At 38.9% G+C, this 18,353-nt stretch overlaps 3 protein-coding genes across 3 annotated transcripts; all 3 read right to left on the bottom strand.

Annotated features, from left to right (window-relative positions):
* Positions 1–6,028: 6,028 nt before the first annotated feature.
* On the bottom strand, positions 6,029–8,348 carry snrpd2 (small nuclear ribonucleoprotein D2 polypeptide). The gene is made up of 3 exons (XM_039787283.1): positions 8,214–8,348; positions 7,255–7,434; positions 6,029–6,468 (listed from the first exon to the last, which is right to left on the bottom strand). Coding segments are annotated over exons 1-3 (357 nt in total). The 5' UTR covers positions 8,216–8,348; the 3' UTR covers positions 6,029–6,293.
* Positions 8,349–12,269: 3,921 nt separating this feature from the next.
* foxg1c (forkhead box G1c) lies at positions 12,270–13,487 on the bottom strand. The gene has a single exon (XM_039787269.1). The coding sequence runs from the start codon at positions 13,485–13,487 to the stop codon at positions 12,270–12,272; it is 1,218 nt and encodes a 405-aa protein (XP_039643203.1).
* Positions 13,488–16,113: 2,626 nt separating this feature from the next.
* On the bottom strand, positions 16,114–18,342 carry pglyrp5 (peptidoglycan recognition protein 5). Its single transcript, XM_039787247.1, has 4 exons — positions 17,829–18,342; positions 17,495–17,690; positions 17,189–17,307; positions 16,114–17,028 (listed from the first exon to the last, which is right to left on the bottom strand). The coding sequence occupies exons 1-4, from the start codon at positions 17,839–17,841 to the stop codon at positions 16,853–16,855; spliced, it is 504 nt and encodes a 167-aa protein (XP_039643181.1). The 5' UTR covers positions 17,842–18,342; the 3' UTR covers positions 16,114–16,852.
* Positions 18,343–18,353: the final 11 nt, after the last annotated feature.

Below are 18,353 nucleotides of genomic sequence, written 5' to 3'. Positions count from 1 at the left end.
GACACATTTTTCCTTTACAGCCGATTGGAACCTAGGTTTTGTAAAAACCTCAGTACCTTTTAGTTCATATCTACTTTTCCTCTTGGAGAATCTATTTTGCAAATTATTTGGTAAACTTTCCAGATGGGCTTTGTACATGGTTTTTAGAAGGTTATATTCTACTAATTCATTACATTTCAGTGTTTTTAGTTGTATGAATAAAGGATTAGTTGGATCTCTGTATCCACTTCCACTGATAACTCTAATCGCTCTTTTCTGTAAAAGTATAATTGGATTAATGGATATTTTGCAGGCACTTCCCCACACTTCAATGCAATAAGTCACATATGGAACAATCAATGAATTGTACAACAAAAACAATGCATTCTTATTTAGAGAATCTTTAACTCTATACAGCACAGCTGTTATTTGGGATACCTTTACTTTGATATTATCAATATGTGATTTCCATGTCAAATGTTCGTCAATCATAATACCTAGAAACTTAATCGCATGTGCCCTTTCAATTTCTAATCCAGTAGTAAACAATGACGTTTCAACATACTTCCCTTTACTACAAAATATCATAAATTTAGTTTTGCTGATATTCAGGGACAATCTATTAGCATTGAACCACTTCATAATATGATGATGCTTTCAAGTTCCAGTAAATGTGTTTTATCACAAAATTAAAATGGCTTATGAGTCAAGCTAAAGCATGGTTTCTGTTGTAAAACTGATACATTACTTTTATAATCCACTAGATGGCAACATGGCCTTAATAGCCTCTAGTAAACACAAATGTCTGCTAGACATTTCACACAGCAGTGTACTGGAAAGGTTCCTGCTGTGTTCCTGTATTTTCTCATGTTGTGTAATCAGTGTGAAACTATTCTTTTTTTATTTGTGCTGATGTCTATCTTGGCGAAGTCTCCCTGGAAAAGAGTCAGGCATAAGAATTGAAGATAAAATAAAATAAACGTTTAATTGAATGAATGTAAACGGTAAATAACAGAACATTATGCTGCTACCTTTCCTCAAGAAAGACATTTTTTTTTATCCTAAATACATTTCAGACATAATCATAACAAATATTGTAATATTGAAATATTGAATCCAGGTATTATGCCTCAGTCCTATAGTTTGAAGACACCAATGTCTTGTGGTAGGGGATTTACATGACATTAAAGAAGTGTACATTCTTCCGTGAAATATTTTAGCCTGATTCTGATATTCTCTAGTATAAATCAGAGATCTTCAACAGGGGGTCTGGGACCCTTAGAGGATCCTCAGAGTTTTTTTTGTATGTATGAAAATATACAATAACATGAGTCCAACATATTATTAGCAAATGAATATGTCAATAATTCTTATTTTAATAGCCTAGTATTGTATGCACCATAAAAGGGTATTTTATAAAGGCTTTAGGCCGCGCTACATATTATTGTAGGACTAGTTTAATATGCAACTCAATTTCATACAATATGTAGATGGTCCCTGCTCCACCTCTCTTTTAGCTAAGGGGTCCTTGGCCTAAAAAACGTTGAAGAGCACTGGTATATAAAATATATAATATATATACCATAATATATCAATATTTGATACAAATTTGACTGTATTAGGCAAAACACTGAAGAAGATGATATAATTAAAGGGATTCAGTATTCCCCACCACCCACAGCAAACATGGAGGAAAAATCCTTAAAGTGCTCAGGATAATGGAAAGACATCTAACTACAGTATTATGGCCGCTTGTCGCGGAAAATGTGATACAGTCATTTTGAGTAAGTGGACTTTGAGTTGAGATTGTTTTGTCAGCTGTTACCAAGGTCAAGAAGGAACTGCCAAGGTCAACAGTTTGATCTGTAATGTTAGGGAAATAAAAAGTAGTCAACAATCTTGTTGAAAGTTTCATGAAAAAAATAAAATAAAATGTGGAATTTGTGATTTAAACATCTTTTTTTAAAATAAAACATATATTTAAATAAGCAAAAAATTTGCTGGGGAAATTTGGACTCATGACCTATGGGTAAAATCCTGACTGAGGGCTGGGCTGGGACTAAGACCCTGCTAGTAGGCGTGTAAATCAAACGTTTTATCAAGATACGATATAATATTGATTCTTTGGACAACGATATCACAATATTTACTGATATCACAATCTCTGCCATGATATGATTTCGATTTGATTCAGTTCAGGAACATGCCATCGATACGAGAAGATACATTTAACACAGTCAGTTCCATTCATAAATATTTACACAAAGCAACTCAAATATGATTAGTCAATTTCATTACTGAGCTCTTTCAAAAACAAACTTCTCTTTTTAATAAAAATCTAAAATATAAAGTGGGAATTTCAAAAAAAGGTGCATCTTAAAGATGAAGATATGTATCAATATTTTCACTTTGTATCGATAATGTTGGATCGTTGAGGATTGAATGATACATCATCAATGTTTTGTACCCCTACCCTAGTCCTGCAACATCATGAAAAGCCACTGAATGGATTTTGTTGCCTAATAATATCATCTATCACCAAGTAGCCTATAATGATTAAGCCTGTATCAATATAAAAATGTTTGTGCTAGTTGAGCTCACTTTCTTTGCCACTCCAGCAGTAGTGTTTGTAAATAGGCCTGGGTCTACTGCAGCAGCTCGATACACCTGATCCCTCTTGTTTTGGCTGTCACTGACCGTGTCCTTGCAGTTACTGTCATTCACACTTAAAGAGAGACGAGTGAAGGCAGTGTTTGTGTGTTTACAGAGCTGATACCCTTCCTCCTCCACCACCCCCATCATCTTCTCTCTCCACCTGGCCTCGCGGCTCCGACACCCGGACCGTGGCTCTGCTTGAAAACAAATTGCGGCGGCGGCTCCGGTTACCGGGCCCCGATCGATGCGCTGCGCGGTGTCACGTTGCCCGGAGGCTCGAGTATCGATGCATGGCCGATCGCTATCATAATCACACTTCCCCCCTCTTATCGCTTACCTACTGAATAAAACATCTGCCTTCCTGCTCATGGATCGCTCACCCCCTCCCAAAATCTGGAGGGAAAGAGACTTCTTGAAGTGTCTTTGAGATGATTGAAGTAACATGAGAAAAGTGCACGATGATACCCAACAAATGAGGTCCCTAAAGTTGTTTTTATCTTAGGCATCTCCAAATAGACCCACCAGCTAGTATGTGACAGTTCTTTGTCCCAGGATGCTGCAACTGTGAGGGGAACTGTTTTTCCAAACCAATGTTACAGAGCTAGGTCAAGTTATTGAGGGCCTACAGCCTACACACATTCTGTGGGCTTCCACTGGGGGCCACCATGCAGCCCAACAAGCAGCTGCTCATTTAGCTTGACATGCCTAACTTCGTCTCCTGAAGCAAACGCTTCTGAAAAACTTTTGCCAGCTTTAGCAAAACAAAAAGGCACATTTGAATACACGCAGGACCTGATAGGAAAGTTGGTCAACACAGTCCTGCACGACCAGCCATGGGCTGTCTCTGTAATTCAGCATAACCAGGTGGATTTAGCTATATTGCAAAACCCTGTACATAGCTGTTTTCATTGTTGCATTGTATGTGCACTTGTGTGTGTCAGAACTGTAGCCTAATGGATCACTTTTCGTAAATAGACTGAATTTGGCATCAGCACGAGAATGCAACAGTGCAACCGAGACATGCGCCTTGCTCTCTCCACCTCATTTGTTGAAATATTTCTCTACGCATTTGTATTTTCATTGGTGCATCCTTAATTTGGGGGTTATGTTGACAGTAAACGTATCCAGTTGAGATGTATTGAGTCCACACAGTTTGCTGCTTTTTGTAGATATCAGACATCAAGCAAATAGGGATTTCCTGTGAGATCAGGCTGCTGCTGGAATGAAAAATCACATTGGGAGGTTTAGTTCTCTAACACAATCAACTTATTTTTTTTTGAGAGATAATATACTGTATATAACACATTTAAATCCCAATATGAATGGAACCCCTACTGTAACTCTCATAAATAATTTTCTATTATTTTCTTATTGTATATTATTAAAAGTGTATCTGCCAGCCAGAGTCCCCAGGCCTCCAGCTCTCTAAGTGTCTGGATGACTATGAGAACTTACTATAAATTGTGACACACTGACTAATTAATTTGTACTAAAATTTATGTTCATCTCCTAAAATCAATATGCAGAACCAAACTGGGTTAAATGCATGTTGAACACTTACAATTTATTACCAAATATAGTAAGATATATAAGACATAAGAGAAGTCGGCTGAATAAATTAAGTGTCTCATCAAATTACAAAATCTTACCATATTTCTCTGCTGAATGTCTGAACAATAGCTGTCACAACACAGCTGGAACACACGTCTAACAGTGAGGATAAACATTTAGTTATGTTAGTCACAGTAACAGCAGATCAAGCTCACATATAAGGTAGTCAAATGTTACTCTTAGCAACCAGCCCCTGTGGGCCCAGTGATGCTACAGATTCCATGGCCCTAGACATTACGAAGGGAAAAGTAGGCAATGTGGTGTCCAGAAAAATAACAAACGGTAACAAAGCATTCAAGCTAAGGGTAACCACTTCAGTGTTTTTCTTCCCACAAAACAGCAGGCTGAAATTAATTTGGCAATGTCAAAATACTAAAAATGAAATCACTTTTTAAACCATACATTTCAATTAGTTCTGCCTGTTTTCTTTAAAATGCATCCTTTATTAGCACATTTTCTCACTGAGATTAGATGACCCAGCTAACATCTGTTTAGTAATTTTCCTTTTATAGAAAGTGCAAAAGAAGCAAGCGGTTGACTCATGTGGGTTCCTCCTGGTGGCTGCAGGGCCCTAAGCATCCGCTGTGTTTCCTTACGCCTTGGGCTGGCAGCGCAAAACCTTTTACGTTTTCCGGCCCTTGCAACGCGATCTCCTTAACACCTTTGGTATAAGTTAAGATTTGCCTGGAGCAGGAATGCAATAGAAACCATTACATTAGTCCTAGGTTCACTGCATTTCAAATTCATTGCTCAAGTGGATTATCCTGGTGGCTAAGTCCTCCTTATGAGCCAGCAGGCTTCACCTGAGAGCTGTATATCAGTAAGGCCTTCACAGGTGCTGGCCTTAGGCACGTTATGGTCAACAGTGAGAGTAGTAAACGCATTGTGTAATGTAAAGTATGATACATTAAAAGGTAAAGATAATAGGAACAGAATACTTTAACATGAAGTAACATTTAGGCATAGTCAAGAGATTTTAATAAGGGAATTTAAGATGCTTTGACACAAACATATTTTCTAATTATAAGGCTTACAAGCTAAACCAAATGGGAGGTCTACTTTGATTCAGAAATCATTGCCATTCAGCTCACCCAAAATTGTAAAATGCACAGACAAGCTTATTTACTCACACAATCAAAATCCCGTACACTTGACCACTAAATTTGAGAGCATCAAAGAGCGAGAGGTTAGGTGCCAACTGTTAGAGGGAAGTAAGGCGAGACTCTCTGTTAAGCTATTAAGACAATTAACCTAAGTGGTCAGGAGGGGCTGAGCGGCAGAGGGGAACAGGCTGAAATGGGAGTGAGATGAGGGTGTGAAGTGACAGTCAGCACATCTGGTCTCATCAATAATGCAGCGGGCCTTTAAACGGCAGTTTGTCGCATATTGAGCGCTGCCGACTGAAATCAAGCCCGACACCTAAGATGCTGTCAGGGGAGAGTGAAAGGGTGACAGCGGGTGGAAGGGGAGAGTGGTAGGCTGGCAAGGATACCCGAGAAAAAAATGGAGTAAAAACAACTTTTTGCCGAAGCTTTCTCTGATTCATCTGATGTGGTGTGCAATAGATGAGAGAGATAAAAAAACAAACAATATACATTAACAATATTTAGGTTAGAAGAATGGAAACACTATAATACAATCCCCAAATATTCAATAATAAAAAAATAATGAGATTAATAATACATTATTTTTACATAGAAACAGTTTATCAAACTAGCCTTAAATGTTTTCAAAGCAGGGAGAAACTTGGAAGCTTAAAGCAAAAAAAGGACCTCCACAATGCTTGAATCTATTCATCACTTTTATTATTAAAATGAAAAATACAGAGGACTTCTGTTAACGCAAAACTCTCCAAAAAGTACAGACATCCTTTCGACACTATGTATGTTACAATAGAATAGTGACTGCAGTGATCCAACGACAAAACGGCAACAAAACAAAGAGGTGTAGATTAATGACAGTCCACCTTCAAATCATTCAACAAAAAGAAAACAAGAGGATAAGAAAAGGGGCTATCCGACCTATTCAGCTAGACGCCTATAAAGAGTTCATTTTCCTGTGATCAGAGGATTTCTCAGCACGATGATGACAGAGTCTCCCCTCAGAAACATTTTAGAAATGTAGCGGTCCTTATTCACTGGCTTAGACTTTTTCTTTCCCTTTCCGCTCTTGGGAACTTCCGTCCACATCTCCTTCACATTCTCCAAGACCATGTTGCAGTGCCTAAAATGATAGCGAGGGAGTAAAACATTGAAACATAGTATCACTAAAGGAGGAAAAAACTCTGAAAAGACAATGGGCTCATCCAACAACAAAAAACTAATACAGATTCATTAAAGATGATTATGTGATTTAAGAGAATTTTGACTTTGAATTTTCTCTTAGGTACAAACAAAATTCAGACCTGTCGTACGAGCCATATACAGATAATCTACCTTTCTCCACAGAGGAAAAATACTAGTTAGATTTAAGAATTATAATCCCGTAATCTCAATCTGTAGTTTAAATATGAAACTGAAATAAAATGTATAACTCAAACGTAGTGCTAAATGAGTATTGTTGCTTACTATATTATCACCATGAAGGTTTGACAACTTACTAAGAGTTTTTTGTTTTTTAGACAGTTGCCTACTGATTTCCGACAGCAGGACCTGAAACTTTGAAAGCTTTCTTTTTACTCTTTAGTAACATTTTTGTGAATGAAACTCATCCACACATAGAGCGGAAGATGTAGCCTCATATGGTCATTTTAGGGGGCATCGATAATGCGAATGAACAAATCTTGTGCACTATGTAGGTTACATCTTCATCAAGATGTAACCTACAAACGCTAGTCACTGTTATGCACCTTATTAAATAAAAAAAACTAAGGAGACATCTGTGCTGCACCGGTGATCCCCCCCTTTCTCTACACTGACCTGTCCTGCCCTGGTTGCACCGGATTGCAGAAGCGCAGAGAACTTTCTTTTTTCTACTGTAAAGTAACAAGTCAGCGAGCGGGCTCAGTACCTGTCAAAAGCCTTGACTCTTCCGAGCAGCTTCTTGTTGTTGCGACAGTTAATGAGAACCTGAGTGTTGTTCTTGACTGACTGTGTGAGCACCGACAGAGGGCCGGTGTTGAACTCCTCTTCCTCTCGTTTCTGGAGCTCTTCAGGGGTCATCTCTGACTTAGGCTTTGTTAAGAGACTCCTGAAAACGACACAACAATACCAATACAAAATGTTAATCATATATACATTTGAGTATTGATTTCTTTTTTTTTTACTGTGCAATTTTCTTAAGATGCATTGCCTATCTTGGATGCCAGCTAACTCCACATTTATAGACTTGGACTATATAAGTTACAATACTGTATGGCAAAAGTAAATTGGTATGTAGGCTAACGTTACCTGGAACACTGGGCTTACAGAGTTTTCAGCCCAAACACACACAGACTAAGGAAACCTGTCTACTAACACATTATACGGACATGGCTCTAGCATCAAAAACTATACGATAAACGTCACATTTATGATATATTTCATTACAAGCTGTAACAACGTAACGTATCGCATGCAAGACAACGCGTGCTCAAACACTGTAACGTTAGTGCTTGGTATTACCATTTGGTTAACTAGCTAGCTAACGTTATCTTATATCAATGCTATTGTGTGCCTCCGGACTCGCAACTTTTCCATTTGAACCACGTCAGTTAAAAAAATAATCAGTTGGTCATTCTTTATTATAATTGTAATAGTAACGTAGATGTAACATAGTTGGGCTGGAAAGTATATAGCAAAGAAAAGACATACATGGGTAGCTATATCAACTCGAGCTAACCGGCCTTGGCTCCTATAGCTGACTAGCTAAAACGCTAACCATGTTAGCATTGTAAGTGTTAGCTTCTCCCTGCTGCGATTCAGAGTTCAGGCTCTGAGACCGAAAATAAATACTTTCCCAACGACTGACTGACAATTAGAGATACTTACATGGTCGCTGATTTATGAAAACAGTCTCTTTAGATCGTGTGCCGCTCGTTTCCACCGAGTGCCTTCGTATCCGCAACGATCTGCAGTCAATACTCGTGTGGATCAAGCTACTTCCGGGTCAACTAGTACGCGCTTCAAAATCTTGTAATAACTACCGGGTTATTACGGTCCCGTTAAAATGTACATCATTACTTTGTAACTGTCCAACGTTGAGTTAGCTACTTGTAATCTAGTATTTACATTTATTCTACGTTATACCTTTTCTCCACTACATTTCAAAGAGAAGTATTTTAGATATTTTCTCCACTAAATTATTTGACATTTGCGTTATAGGCCTATATTTAGCTGATTAAGCAAACATTTAGAGTGGGCCTACGATAGGCTACAGTCAAAAACAAAATTATAAGTAGCACCACCCTGACCAACTACAACATTAAAATACTGATCTTAATGCATCAGTTATAATAACCCTATTAATAAAATAAGAAGATTTACTTCATTGATCCCCAGTGGGGAAATTTCGATTGTTGCAGCAGTAACAGAAACACATGCACACAAGCTAGTATATAATAAGAGGTACATAACCCAAAATAGAATCGAAAAAAATTTAAACAGATGACGTGATGGTGCTGATAGAGTGACCAAGCCGCAGAGTCTTAATTAAATAGAATATACTGCAAGGATGCATCACATTAACATAGTATATGGTGCATGATGAAATAGTGATAAATATGAGACATAGTAAAAGGTGCAGTGTTGTAATAGCCTATATCATAACATAATAATATATATAGTACAACAATATGGTAGATTATAGTGCAGCAATATAACAGAATATTAATCACGTAATATGTAATAATGGATATAATATGGAATAGTATAATAAAATAATACTAGTAATAAGAGCCTATATACTAATACTTTGTACAATAACAGTGACTAAGTCCATATTCAGCATAATGTGACTAGCCTACTTTTATTGTTGGTACTTTAAGTATATTTCTCTGATAATACTTACAGTATGTTCTCAATTTTGAATGCAATAATCTTAATTATATGCAATGGAGTAGTTTTACAGAGTTCAGTTAACAGGTAGGGCCTGCTCCTATTTTTTTCTGAATACCTATTTGGATTATTACAAGCTGGTGAAAAGCATGTGGGGGTGCTGTTTTCGGGTGCGGTATTTATACCGTATATAAGTACATTAACCACAAAGGCCCTTTCTGTAAAAAAAAAATTGTCACAGGAAAAGAGATGGCAGAGGGAGCAGCCAAAGTGATACCACAGACCCAAACAGATAAGTCTTTGTTTTGCTCTTTAAACACAACAAGAATGAGAGGAAAGTGTGTGTGAGAGAGAGAGACTGGGATGTAGGATACATTATCTACACAGTAGCAATGAGACATTGAGAGATTGGCTTTCTGGCAAGAGACAGACAGACGCCTGGGGGTGTACAACCCACCCACCTTATTTCAAAGGGTGGCAGCTCTACCTGTGGAAACCACTTGATGCGGATAAAGGCAGCCTGTGTGCTGTTGAGGCAGGAAAGTGTGCAGGATTGATTTCCAGAGCTGTAGGGTACTATATCTATATAACAACACCTAGCTCAGCCAAAAGACTTAAAACTGTGGAGAGTGGGCCTGTAAAATGAGCTCAGTGTGGCATTAGCCTACATGTGTTTGGACTGCAGTGATCTGAAAACACTTTTGCAGTTGTCCAATTAGGAGAGCAGAAATTTAACTGAAACAACTGAATAATGTATAATATATCTAATTTATATGCACTTTATTCATACGAGTATGGCCAAATGCATTGCTTTCTTTAGGGTCTCCATATTCTGATTTACAAAACGGACATACTGGTCTTACAATCTGATTTTGATGGAGGAGTGTCCCCTACACATGGCTAACACACCTTCATTTCACATGTCTCACAGAAAAGGCATCTTTATTTTTAAGTATGTGACCTTTTTTTTTTTTTTTACAATGAATCTCTTAAGCAAAGAATTAAATTACATATAAATATGTGATTGTAAAAATAAAAAACTCTCCCATGATCTACAAAAATATGTACACTATCCTTTGATCTAAAAATAAAAAGTCCACCACTCTCCCCCTTTTGTGACTCCTCCTCCTTACCCTTTCATTTTTCGTACAGTCCCTTAAATATTTTCCCCTTAATATTGATTCTGGTGGCACCAGTTCACAAAGTGGGCTTAGTGAAAACAATCGAGAACAGAAAGCATGTCTGCAACTTTCAGCACACGATTAACAGCAACAGATATCTGCACCAAAATGTTCCAATCCAACGGTCTCTGTTAAGTGACATGTTCATTTATCTGTAGCAGGAGGGGTTTATAGATCTGTGGTTATTGTAGAGCTGTTAAAAATGTGGTTATTTATTACACTAACAGCGAACAGTATCTTCTTACGCCTGCCCCCAAATTCTACTTCGCACCACCTGTTGATTCACAGCTCTGTCCTCTGCTCTCTATGCTGCGACCACAATTACTCATGCAAGTAATAAAACATTATAATCTTCGCATTTATCTAGACTGTGAGTTTGCCAACAGTGAAGTTACCTGATCCAGCCCAGTCTGCTTTAACCACAGGCGACTGTGAATGTGGCTGGGCTTGGAAGGGTGACGGGCTGGGGTCTCTTGATATAAAGAGTCTTTTGTCCCACGGAGGCAGCCGTCCAGAAAGCTGCTCTAATCTGTAGTCGCATACATCTGTTTCCTTATGAATTTGTATCTCTGGGAGAGGTGAGGGAAAGTTGAACAGGTAATGATGTCAGCGCCGGGTGAAACACAAGACAGATCAATAAGATCAGCGGGACTGGAACGTCTACCTGCTGAAGTTACATCACACTGTGTCTGCGCACTGTTTCAACATGATGCCTCCTCAAGAAAGAAGTTTCAGGTGCACATTTGAACTGTTGATCAAAAAAAGGTAGAGGATCACAGCATGTAAAGAGGCATCCTCTCCGCGATTTCACAAATTGTACTCAAAAAGAATCCGTCTATGTATCGTCCGTGCTGTGTGGGCTCAAATGATCAACAACAAATCAACAACAGTAGGTCCTTGATGAGGTGAATAGAAAACACGTTTAATTACATGTAGGCTAATTCAAATAGTTGCAACATTAACAAATCGAAGACAATAAATGCAGCAAATTTAACGTTGTATTTTTTTTTTTCGTCCATTCACAGTATACTTATTTAATATTTTAAAACGATTTCACCTCCTTGGACTAAAAATAATTGCATTACACTATTTTTTAATTAAGTTAGCTGGAACTATACTCACCCATGCAGAACTCCCTCCGCATTTTAATAGCTTTTAAATGTCTCGGTCAACATGTTGGAAAATGACTTCAGACAGAATGATAATTTCGTTAACATTTTATTTCATTTTTTAAATGACGGTATTTTGCAGACAATTTCAGATGATGGCATTAGGCCTCAAACAGTGACATGCATGCGCGCAAACCACTTCAATTTCTACTACTGGCAAGTGCATATGTATATGTGGAAAATAATTCATGAGAAAAGTAGAAAGCATTGTTTCTAAAACAAGAATATAGTTTCAGTTAACATTATTTTTTTTTTAAATTACGATTTGACCCAGTTCCTGGTTACACTGATGTTTTAAAAAAACAAATGCGTAATCAAGACTAGCCTATATATATATATGTGTCAGAATAAGCCCGGTTTAAATATCAATGTACGTGAGACCCTGACTCATGTTGTTTATGTATCAGCTATCTTTTGTTAATCTGACACATTTTCAACACGCGTTCTGATGAATCAATACAAAGCCAGTGCAAAAACATTTCCTATTTCAATTTAGGTATCTTTCACTGCAACGCAAAGACATTATTGGGGAAATATTGCGGAATATTTTTCATTTACCAGGCTTTTCATAAACTCAAGAAAATCTAATCTGCAGGAACTCTTTTAAGTAGGATGCTCTGGCCTTTTATTTACCAACAGTGTTCATCTAAATTCTACAGCAATGTTTTAAATCTTAGATAGTGGGTACAATGACTGTCACTCTATTTTTCTATATTCCAAGATGAAGGGCTTGAACTGACTTGAGGGCAGTAATTTCGAAAGTCATTACAGAACCCCCCGAGGTCTGAGTGGCCGTTCTTGGATACAAATTGTCCCGGATATGTCTTGGAAGTGGCGCACTCCTCTTGGCACGGACTAAACGTTGCGGCACAAGGTATTTGGTGAGAGTAAAAGTAGCTGGCTTGTCCGGAGATCATGTTAAAAGAGTACGGATCCGACAGCGGCAGGGGACATGCGGGGATGGATGTGGAGAAAGCGGTGCAGGCGGTGCCAATCTGATGGCGTCGGGATTGCGCGCAGCTGAGTCCAATGTAAGACATCTCCTGGTGCGTCTGCACGAACCGGTCGGCGGCGTCTACAGCACTTGTTGCACTCAACCGGGACCGCTGTGAAACCATCGATGTGGCGTGGTTTGGGAAGCGGGGGTGAGCTCTCAGATAAGTCCCTGCACCCAGGTGAGTGCGCACTGGTGTTTGGAGAGGCAGAAACGGCGGGACCGGCCAGTAAAATGAACCTGCTGCGGCCAAGGTCACGCTGGTTGCAGTGCTGGAAGACATCAGACGACCTCCTCCCCTTTTTAGTGCAAGCTTGGTCCTGGAGCCAGCTGCGGCCCTGCGCCGGAGTTTTCCTGATGTGCCACCTATGAAGACGTCCTCACTGCAGGGGTCCAGCATCCAGTAGTTGCCTTTACCCGGGTCATCATAGTGGCGTGGCACTTTAACGAAACACTTATTCAGACTTAAGTTGTGCCTGATTGAATTTTGCCACCCTTGTCTGTTCTGTCGGTAGTATGGAAAATTGTCCATGATAAACTCATAGATACCATTGAGCGTGAGCCGTCGTTCCGGGCTCTGGCGGATAGCCATCATGATGAGCGCGTTATAACTGAAAGGAGGTTTCTCAGGCTTAACGCTTTCTTCTGCTCCAACGCCTTTCTTTAACTCTCCCTTATTTCCTTCTCGCTTTCCATTTGCACTCACCGGTTTGGTTTCCGCTTTAGTGCACAGTTTGGGGGTTTCGCAGTTATTTTCACTGTCAAACTTTTCCTCTTGACTGGATTTCTCTGAATGTGCGGAGCGCAGTTTCTGGGACTGAGAAGGATACTCCTGGTCACCCATCACTCCCTCTCGTCTCAACAACAGGCTGCTGATGCTGAAGGACTTGTGAAAAAATCGGTCCGAAGTTTTCAAGTCCTCCATCTTAAAGATTAAAGTCACAACTAAAATCCTCACAGGCGTCCGGTGATCAGATCAGAGCAGAGCGCGTCACTGAACCCACAGAGCAAAGATGCGCTCCTTCAAAGAGACGAAGAGCCAAAGACAGCGTGACAACAAATGCGCATGATCACAGCAGCTCAGGACTCGTTACCATAAAAAGTAGTGCGTTACTTTGTTGCTGGATCTAAAAGTGAAACATTTGGAGGCATAATTTGTGCATGTGCCCTAGGCTACTGTGCATGTGCCCTACTCTCATCCTCATTTCAGAAAACATAAGTAATTTAACCCAATAAAGATGTGTGATCACGTTTCTCGATCAAATCAAAGAACAGATGACTCAATGTTTTATTGGCATTGGCACTTCTAGATCATTAAAATAAAAATCCAAGGTAAACTCAATTATAATTGAGCCCAAACCGTGCAAAGAGACGTTTGAACCCGGGATAAAATGCTGTCAATCTGTGTGACTGATCAGTGAACTCTCGGGTTTAATTATAATACTTCCGTGACTCATGAAATTTAACCCGCGCCTCGCCCTCTGGGCTGGCCTCGGTTTCTCTCTGCGCCCCTTTGTTGACACCACGATTTGGCAAAATGCCTATAAAAGGAAGAAGTAGATGTAGCCTGAATGATCTTGTCAGTAATAGGCCTAAGCATACAACATTTAAAAAAAAATAGGGCAAGGTGATTACACTTATTTCTAAACCTGTTATTGCAAGATTCAAAACGTCTCAATATCGTAATAAAAAATGCACCTGTTAGCAGATTTTATTTTGAAATCACTTGATTAACTACTCCAAATGAAATGCATTACTCACCAGGCAGATGACAGGTCTGGGCCCAACTTTCTCTGTAGGGAGCCAAACTGTATATTAAGCTCTGCAGGTTGTCTTATCCATGTTGATTTGTGGTAATCTGATCAAAATTTTATTTGTTTGGATGTATCATAATTTAAGCACAGATGCTGCTGCAGTGATTCATCTCATCAGATATGAATGAGGCATGTTAAGACAGCAAGCTAGATAATGTTTTGTCTACCGGAAGGTGCAGTAAATAAAAATGAAACGACTTTAACAGTTCTTGGCACACTTGATAACACAGTACAGTACAAACTTGACACTCTATGGTGTTACTGAGTGTCAAAGGTACAACACTCCTGCCTCATAAAGGATCCAGAAGAGAGTGAAACATGGCCTGGGGTGGATTTGAGTCAGGGTCTTTTATTAATTTTCTGTGACAGCACTGGTTTTTGACTCCGGCTAATCTTTGCTCTCAAGTACAACACTCACTTAACCTATAAAGAATAAAAAACAGTACGAAATATAAAAAAAATACTGTTAAGTATACAGTATAACACTGCACTAGAATTTACAAATGTACAAAAAATATACAGTAGCAATTAAAGAGAGGGAAGAAATGGTGCAATATCAGTATAGTCCGAGATTTATGATGCTGAAGCTAAATGTCTTTACTTCCATCTTCCATCAACAGTTGAGAACCATAACGAAGCAACTTGGAAATGAATTAGTACACCAGACTTAGTTAATAGCTTATCAAACCATGTAAACCCTTTTGTGCATTTCCATTTAGAACTTTTCCAGGTATCCTGCTTCATAGACAGCACATGGAAGCAGAGAACAGCGTGGTTCTATTCTTTCCAAACTCCAAAGACAAAAAGGAAAGTCAGTGCAATGATATCAGTTTGACAAGAGAATAGTTCAAAACCGGCTTTTTGTCTTCATTAATATGACTGAATACATGATTTGCTATACCAATAAAGAACAGCACAGACTCTGAAAGAGGCAGAGGTTTCTGAACCTTTTTGGAAATAAAAAAAAAAGGCATAACCTTAAAAAAAACAGGCCTCTTGATTAATATATTTTGAAAGGTTCCCTTTTTTGGGAACAAATACAATATAGATTTATTGCGTTTCTGACCGCTCATAGAGGAAAGTCATCCATTTAATCTAATATATAAAAGACAGGACATTTTTAAAAATAAAAAATGCAATAAACCTTGACATTTCAAAAAAAGTTTACCCCAAAGTTTATCGCAACCTGATCATTATTTTTTTTGTTTGGTAATATTACAACAAATGATTGGCCCCTACAGCATAGTGACATGTGGCTACAGATTCACACATACCTCTACTACATTAAACGTGGCGACCAGAACTACACATATAATCTGTTACCATTATACCTTCTCTTAGTCAATTTGATAGGGCCGTCCCTGTTATAATCCTTGCGCTGCACAAGTGAGCACTTGTTGGGAATGTTTCAGGCACTGCAGAAAGCATGCACTGTTGTCTCAACACTTCTAATCTCCTTGGTTCTTTTTCTGTGTTAAATATTTCATATTGTGTTGTTTACAGTGATTTTGCAGTGGCACCCTGAAATCATTTGCATGAAAATACAGCCCTTCCAAAGAAAATTGGTAGGCCTATTATACAGTAGGCTATAGTATATTTTATCATTATTTGAATTAATTCTGTTTGGAGGATTCCCATGACTCAGATTGTGAAATGCAAGCAGCAAGCTCTGCTCTGTTGCTAACCCTGTCCTCTGTGGAAGAGGGCGAGCAAAAAATGAATCAAATAATCACAATATTGCTAATAAAATGGTATTTATTTCAAAAAGACCTGTAGCTTAACATCAGAACGGGTTAAATCCATGTGAATATTCATCAGCATCTGGGAGGTGATGGTGCAGTGGATATGACGCATGCCTTTGGTGTGGGAGTTTTAGGTTCAATTCCCACTGTGATACATCAACCAATGTGTCCCTGAGCAAGACACTCAACCCCTAGTTGCTTCAGAGGCGTGCGACCACTGACACAAATAGCAATTGTAAGTCGCTTTGGATAAAAGCGTCAGCTTAATGTAATGTAATAATAATCCTAAGGCCTTTTACTTATGAATACTTTCATAAGTATTTGGCATTAGCCTCCATATTAATATTGCACTTAGGTAACTAAAAAGTAGCATAACAGATTGAAAGAATGTAATCAAATTAACAAGCAATAGCTACGGTGACAATTTTCTACATGTGAATTAAAGGGCATTGACTTTCAGGCATTTTGCACTCTAAAGCCTATTGGTCTCATCCCATTTGCTGGCTCCCTCTGCTGTAAGAGAAAGTCACAAACCTTCCCTTAGTTCAGAGAACAGCCATGAATAAAAAGAATTTGATAAGAAATAATGAGTCAGTATTTATTCTAAATTCTTCTTCATCCTGTCACCCTGTTTATTCCACATCTGGTATTAACGAAGAGCTGCTGAAGGTTTGTTTAAGATATGAAACTAGGGAATTTTTTGCAATCAAAACAATCAGAATCTGCAGTGAGCTTTATGTGGTACCCCTCAGTTGTGGTAGTGCAGCATACAGTTTTTCTCCTGGACATTCTGTGTCTCCCAGATCTCTGTGCCCAAACAGGGCAAACTTTGGGTTTAGAAAGCCCTGAGAAACTCCAGATTGCAGCAGCTTTTTGACGGATGACATTGCCTCTGTGCTTGGTGTGTCATCTGAAAGCAAAATAAGTAGTATTATCGTTATATCTGACTTCTTAACACCATCCTGAAAGTGTACAGAAACTTAACTTTTTGCACCCCTCTTTTGTTACCCCTACCTAGACATGTGCTGTCCTCTAATCGCACAATGCACAAAGTTAATAGGTGGGCTTACTTTTGAAATTTCCCATGAAGGCAATCCCCAGTGAGTCATGATTGTTGCCTTTGGCATGTGCCCCAACCACACCCCAGCCACGGCCCTCATACACGGCACCGTCTCCTCCGACAAGAAAACTGAAACACACAGAAAGTATGGTCGAGGATCCTATAGCATTAAAAACAAGCAGAAACTCATTAGAATAATTACATAATTAAATGTCCTCCAATATGTCCACATTGTAAATACAACACTATATAAACATCACTCATAAATGACATTCGCCTAGACAGTTTGAGCAGTGAAGGCAACAGAGCTACTCACTTATATCCAATGTCATCGAAGCCTCTGTCTTTCATATGCCCTCTCTGAATGCTGACAAGGCGGTCCATACACTCTTTCTGGCCTTTGCATCTAGGGAGGGCAGTGTGGTGTATGACAACTCTCTGGGCAGAGCCTTTCAGAGTCTCCCTTTTTTTAGGGGCAGCTGCTCCCCACTGCTGCCTTGAAACAATAGTCACTGAAAAGCGGTTTGAAGAAAAAGCATATTTAAAATAAAGAAGTTGGCTTATGCCATAAGTGAAAATGTAATTGGCAGTGGTAATAACAAAGATTTCCAAATGTAATATATGTAGCGTAAAGCAGTTTGTTGCCATACCTTTTTGTGCCATACCTCCTTACACAGAGGCCTTTGACTGCAGCAGACGTGCAGCTGCCTTATCAACGAGCCTGTTTCTGGAGGTGTGGTCACGGGAAGTACACCTTCCTTGTTTCTATTTGTTCCACGTGGATGCATGTGCACACAAATCATATTCCAACTGGTCATGTTTGTTAAGTAATACTCAGTCTATCACTAGAAGATTAAGTCTACAGTTGCGCAACAGTTTTTTTTGTGGAATATACGCATTTGAAAAAGAAGGAAGTAGAATCGGCACGGTCAAAATTCCACACAGTGACAGAAATACTGTGGCAGTTTCTTTACCACAGATGTTGTGTGACTGCTTCAAAATTATTTTTAGAGTCATGCGAGTTTCAAGAAAAAAAATCAGTAGTATCTGTTTTGCAATATCATATAGTGCGTGTGCTTTTGCAGTGGGAGGAAACAAGAAGTGGTATGACCCCGATATGATTATGAAGTCTGAAACAGAAGAAGCCTAATTATGCTAATGTCAATAATTATAAT

The sequence above is a fragment of the Perca fluviatilis genome, chromosome 2 (genome assembly GCF_010015445.1).
Source record: "Perca fluviatilis chromosome 2, GENO_Pfluv_1.0, whole genome shotgun sequence".
NCBI lineage: Eukaryota > Metazoa > Chordata > Actinopteri > Perciformes > Percidae > Perca > Perca fluviatilis.
Note: the sequence above shows the minus strand (reverse complement) of the source record. Positions and strands in the feature narration are given on the sequence as shown.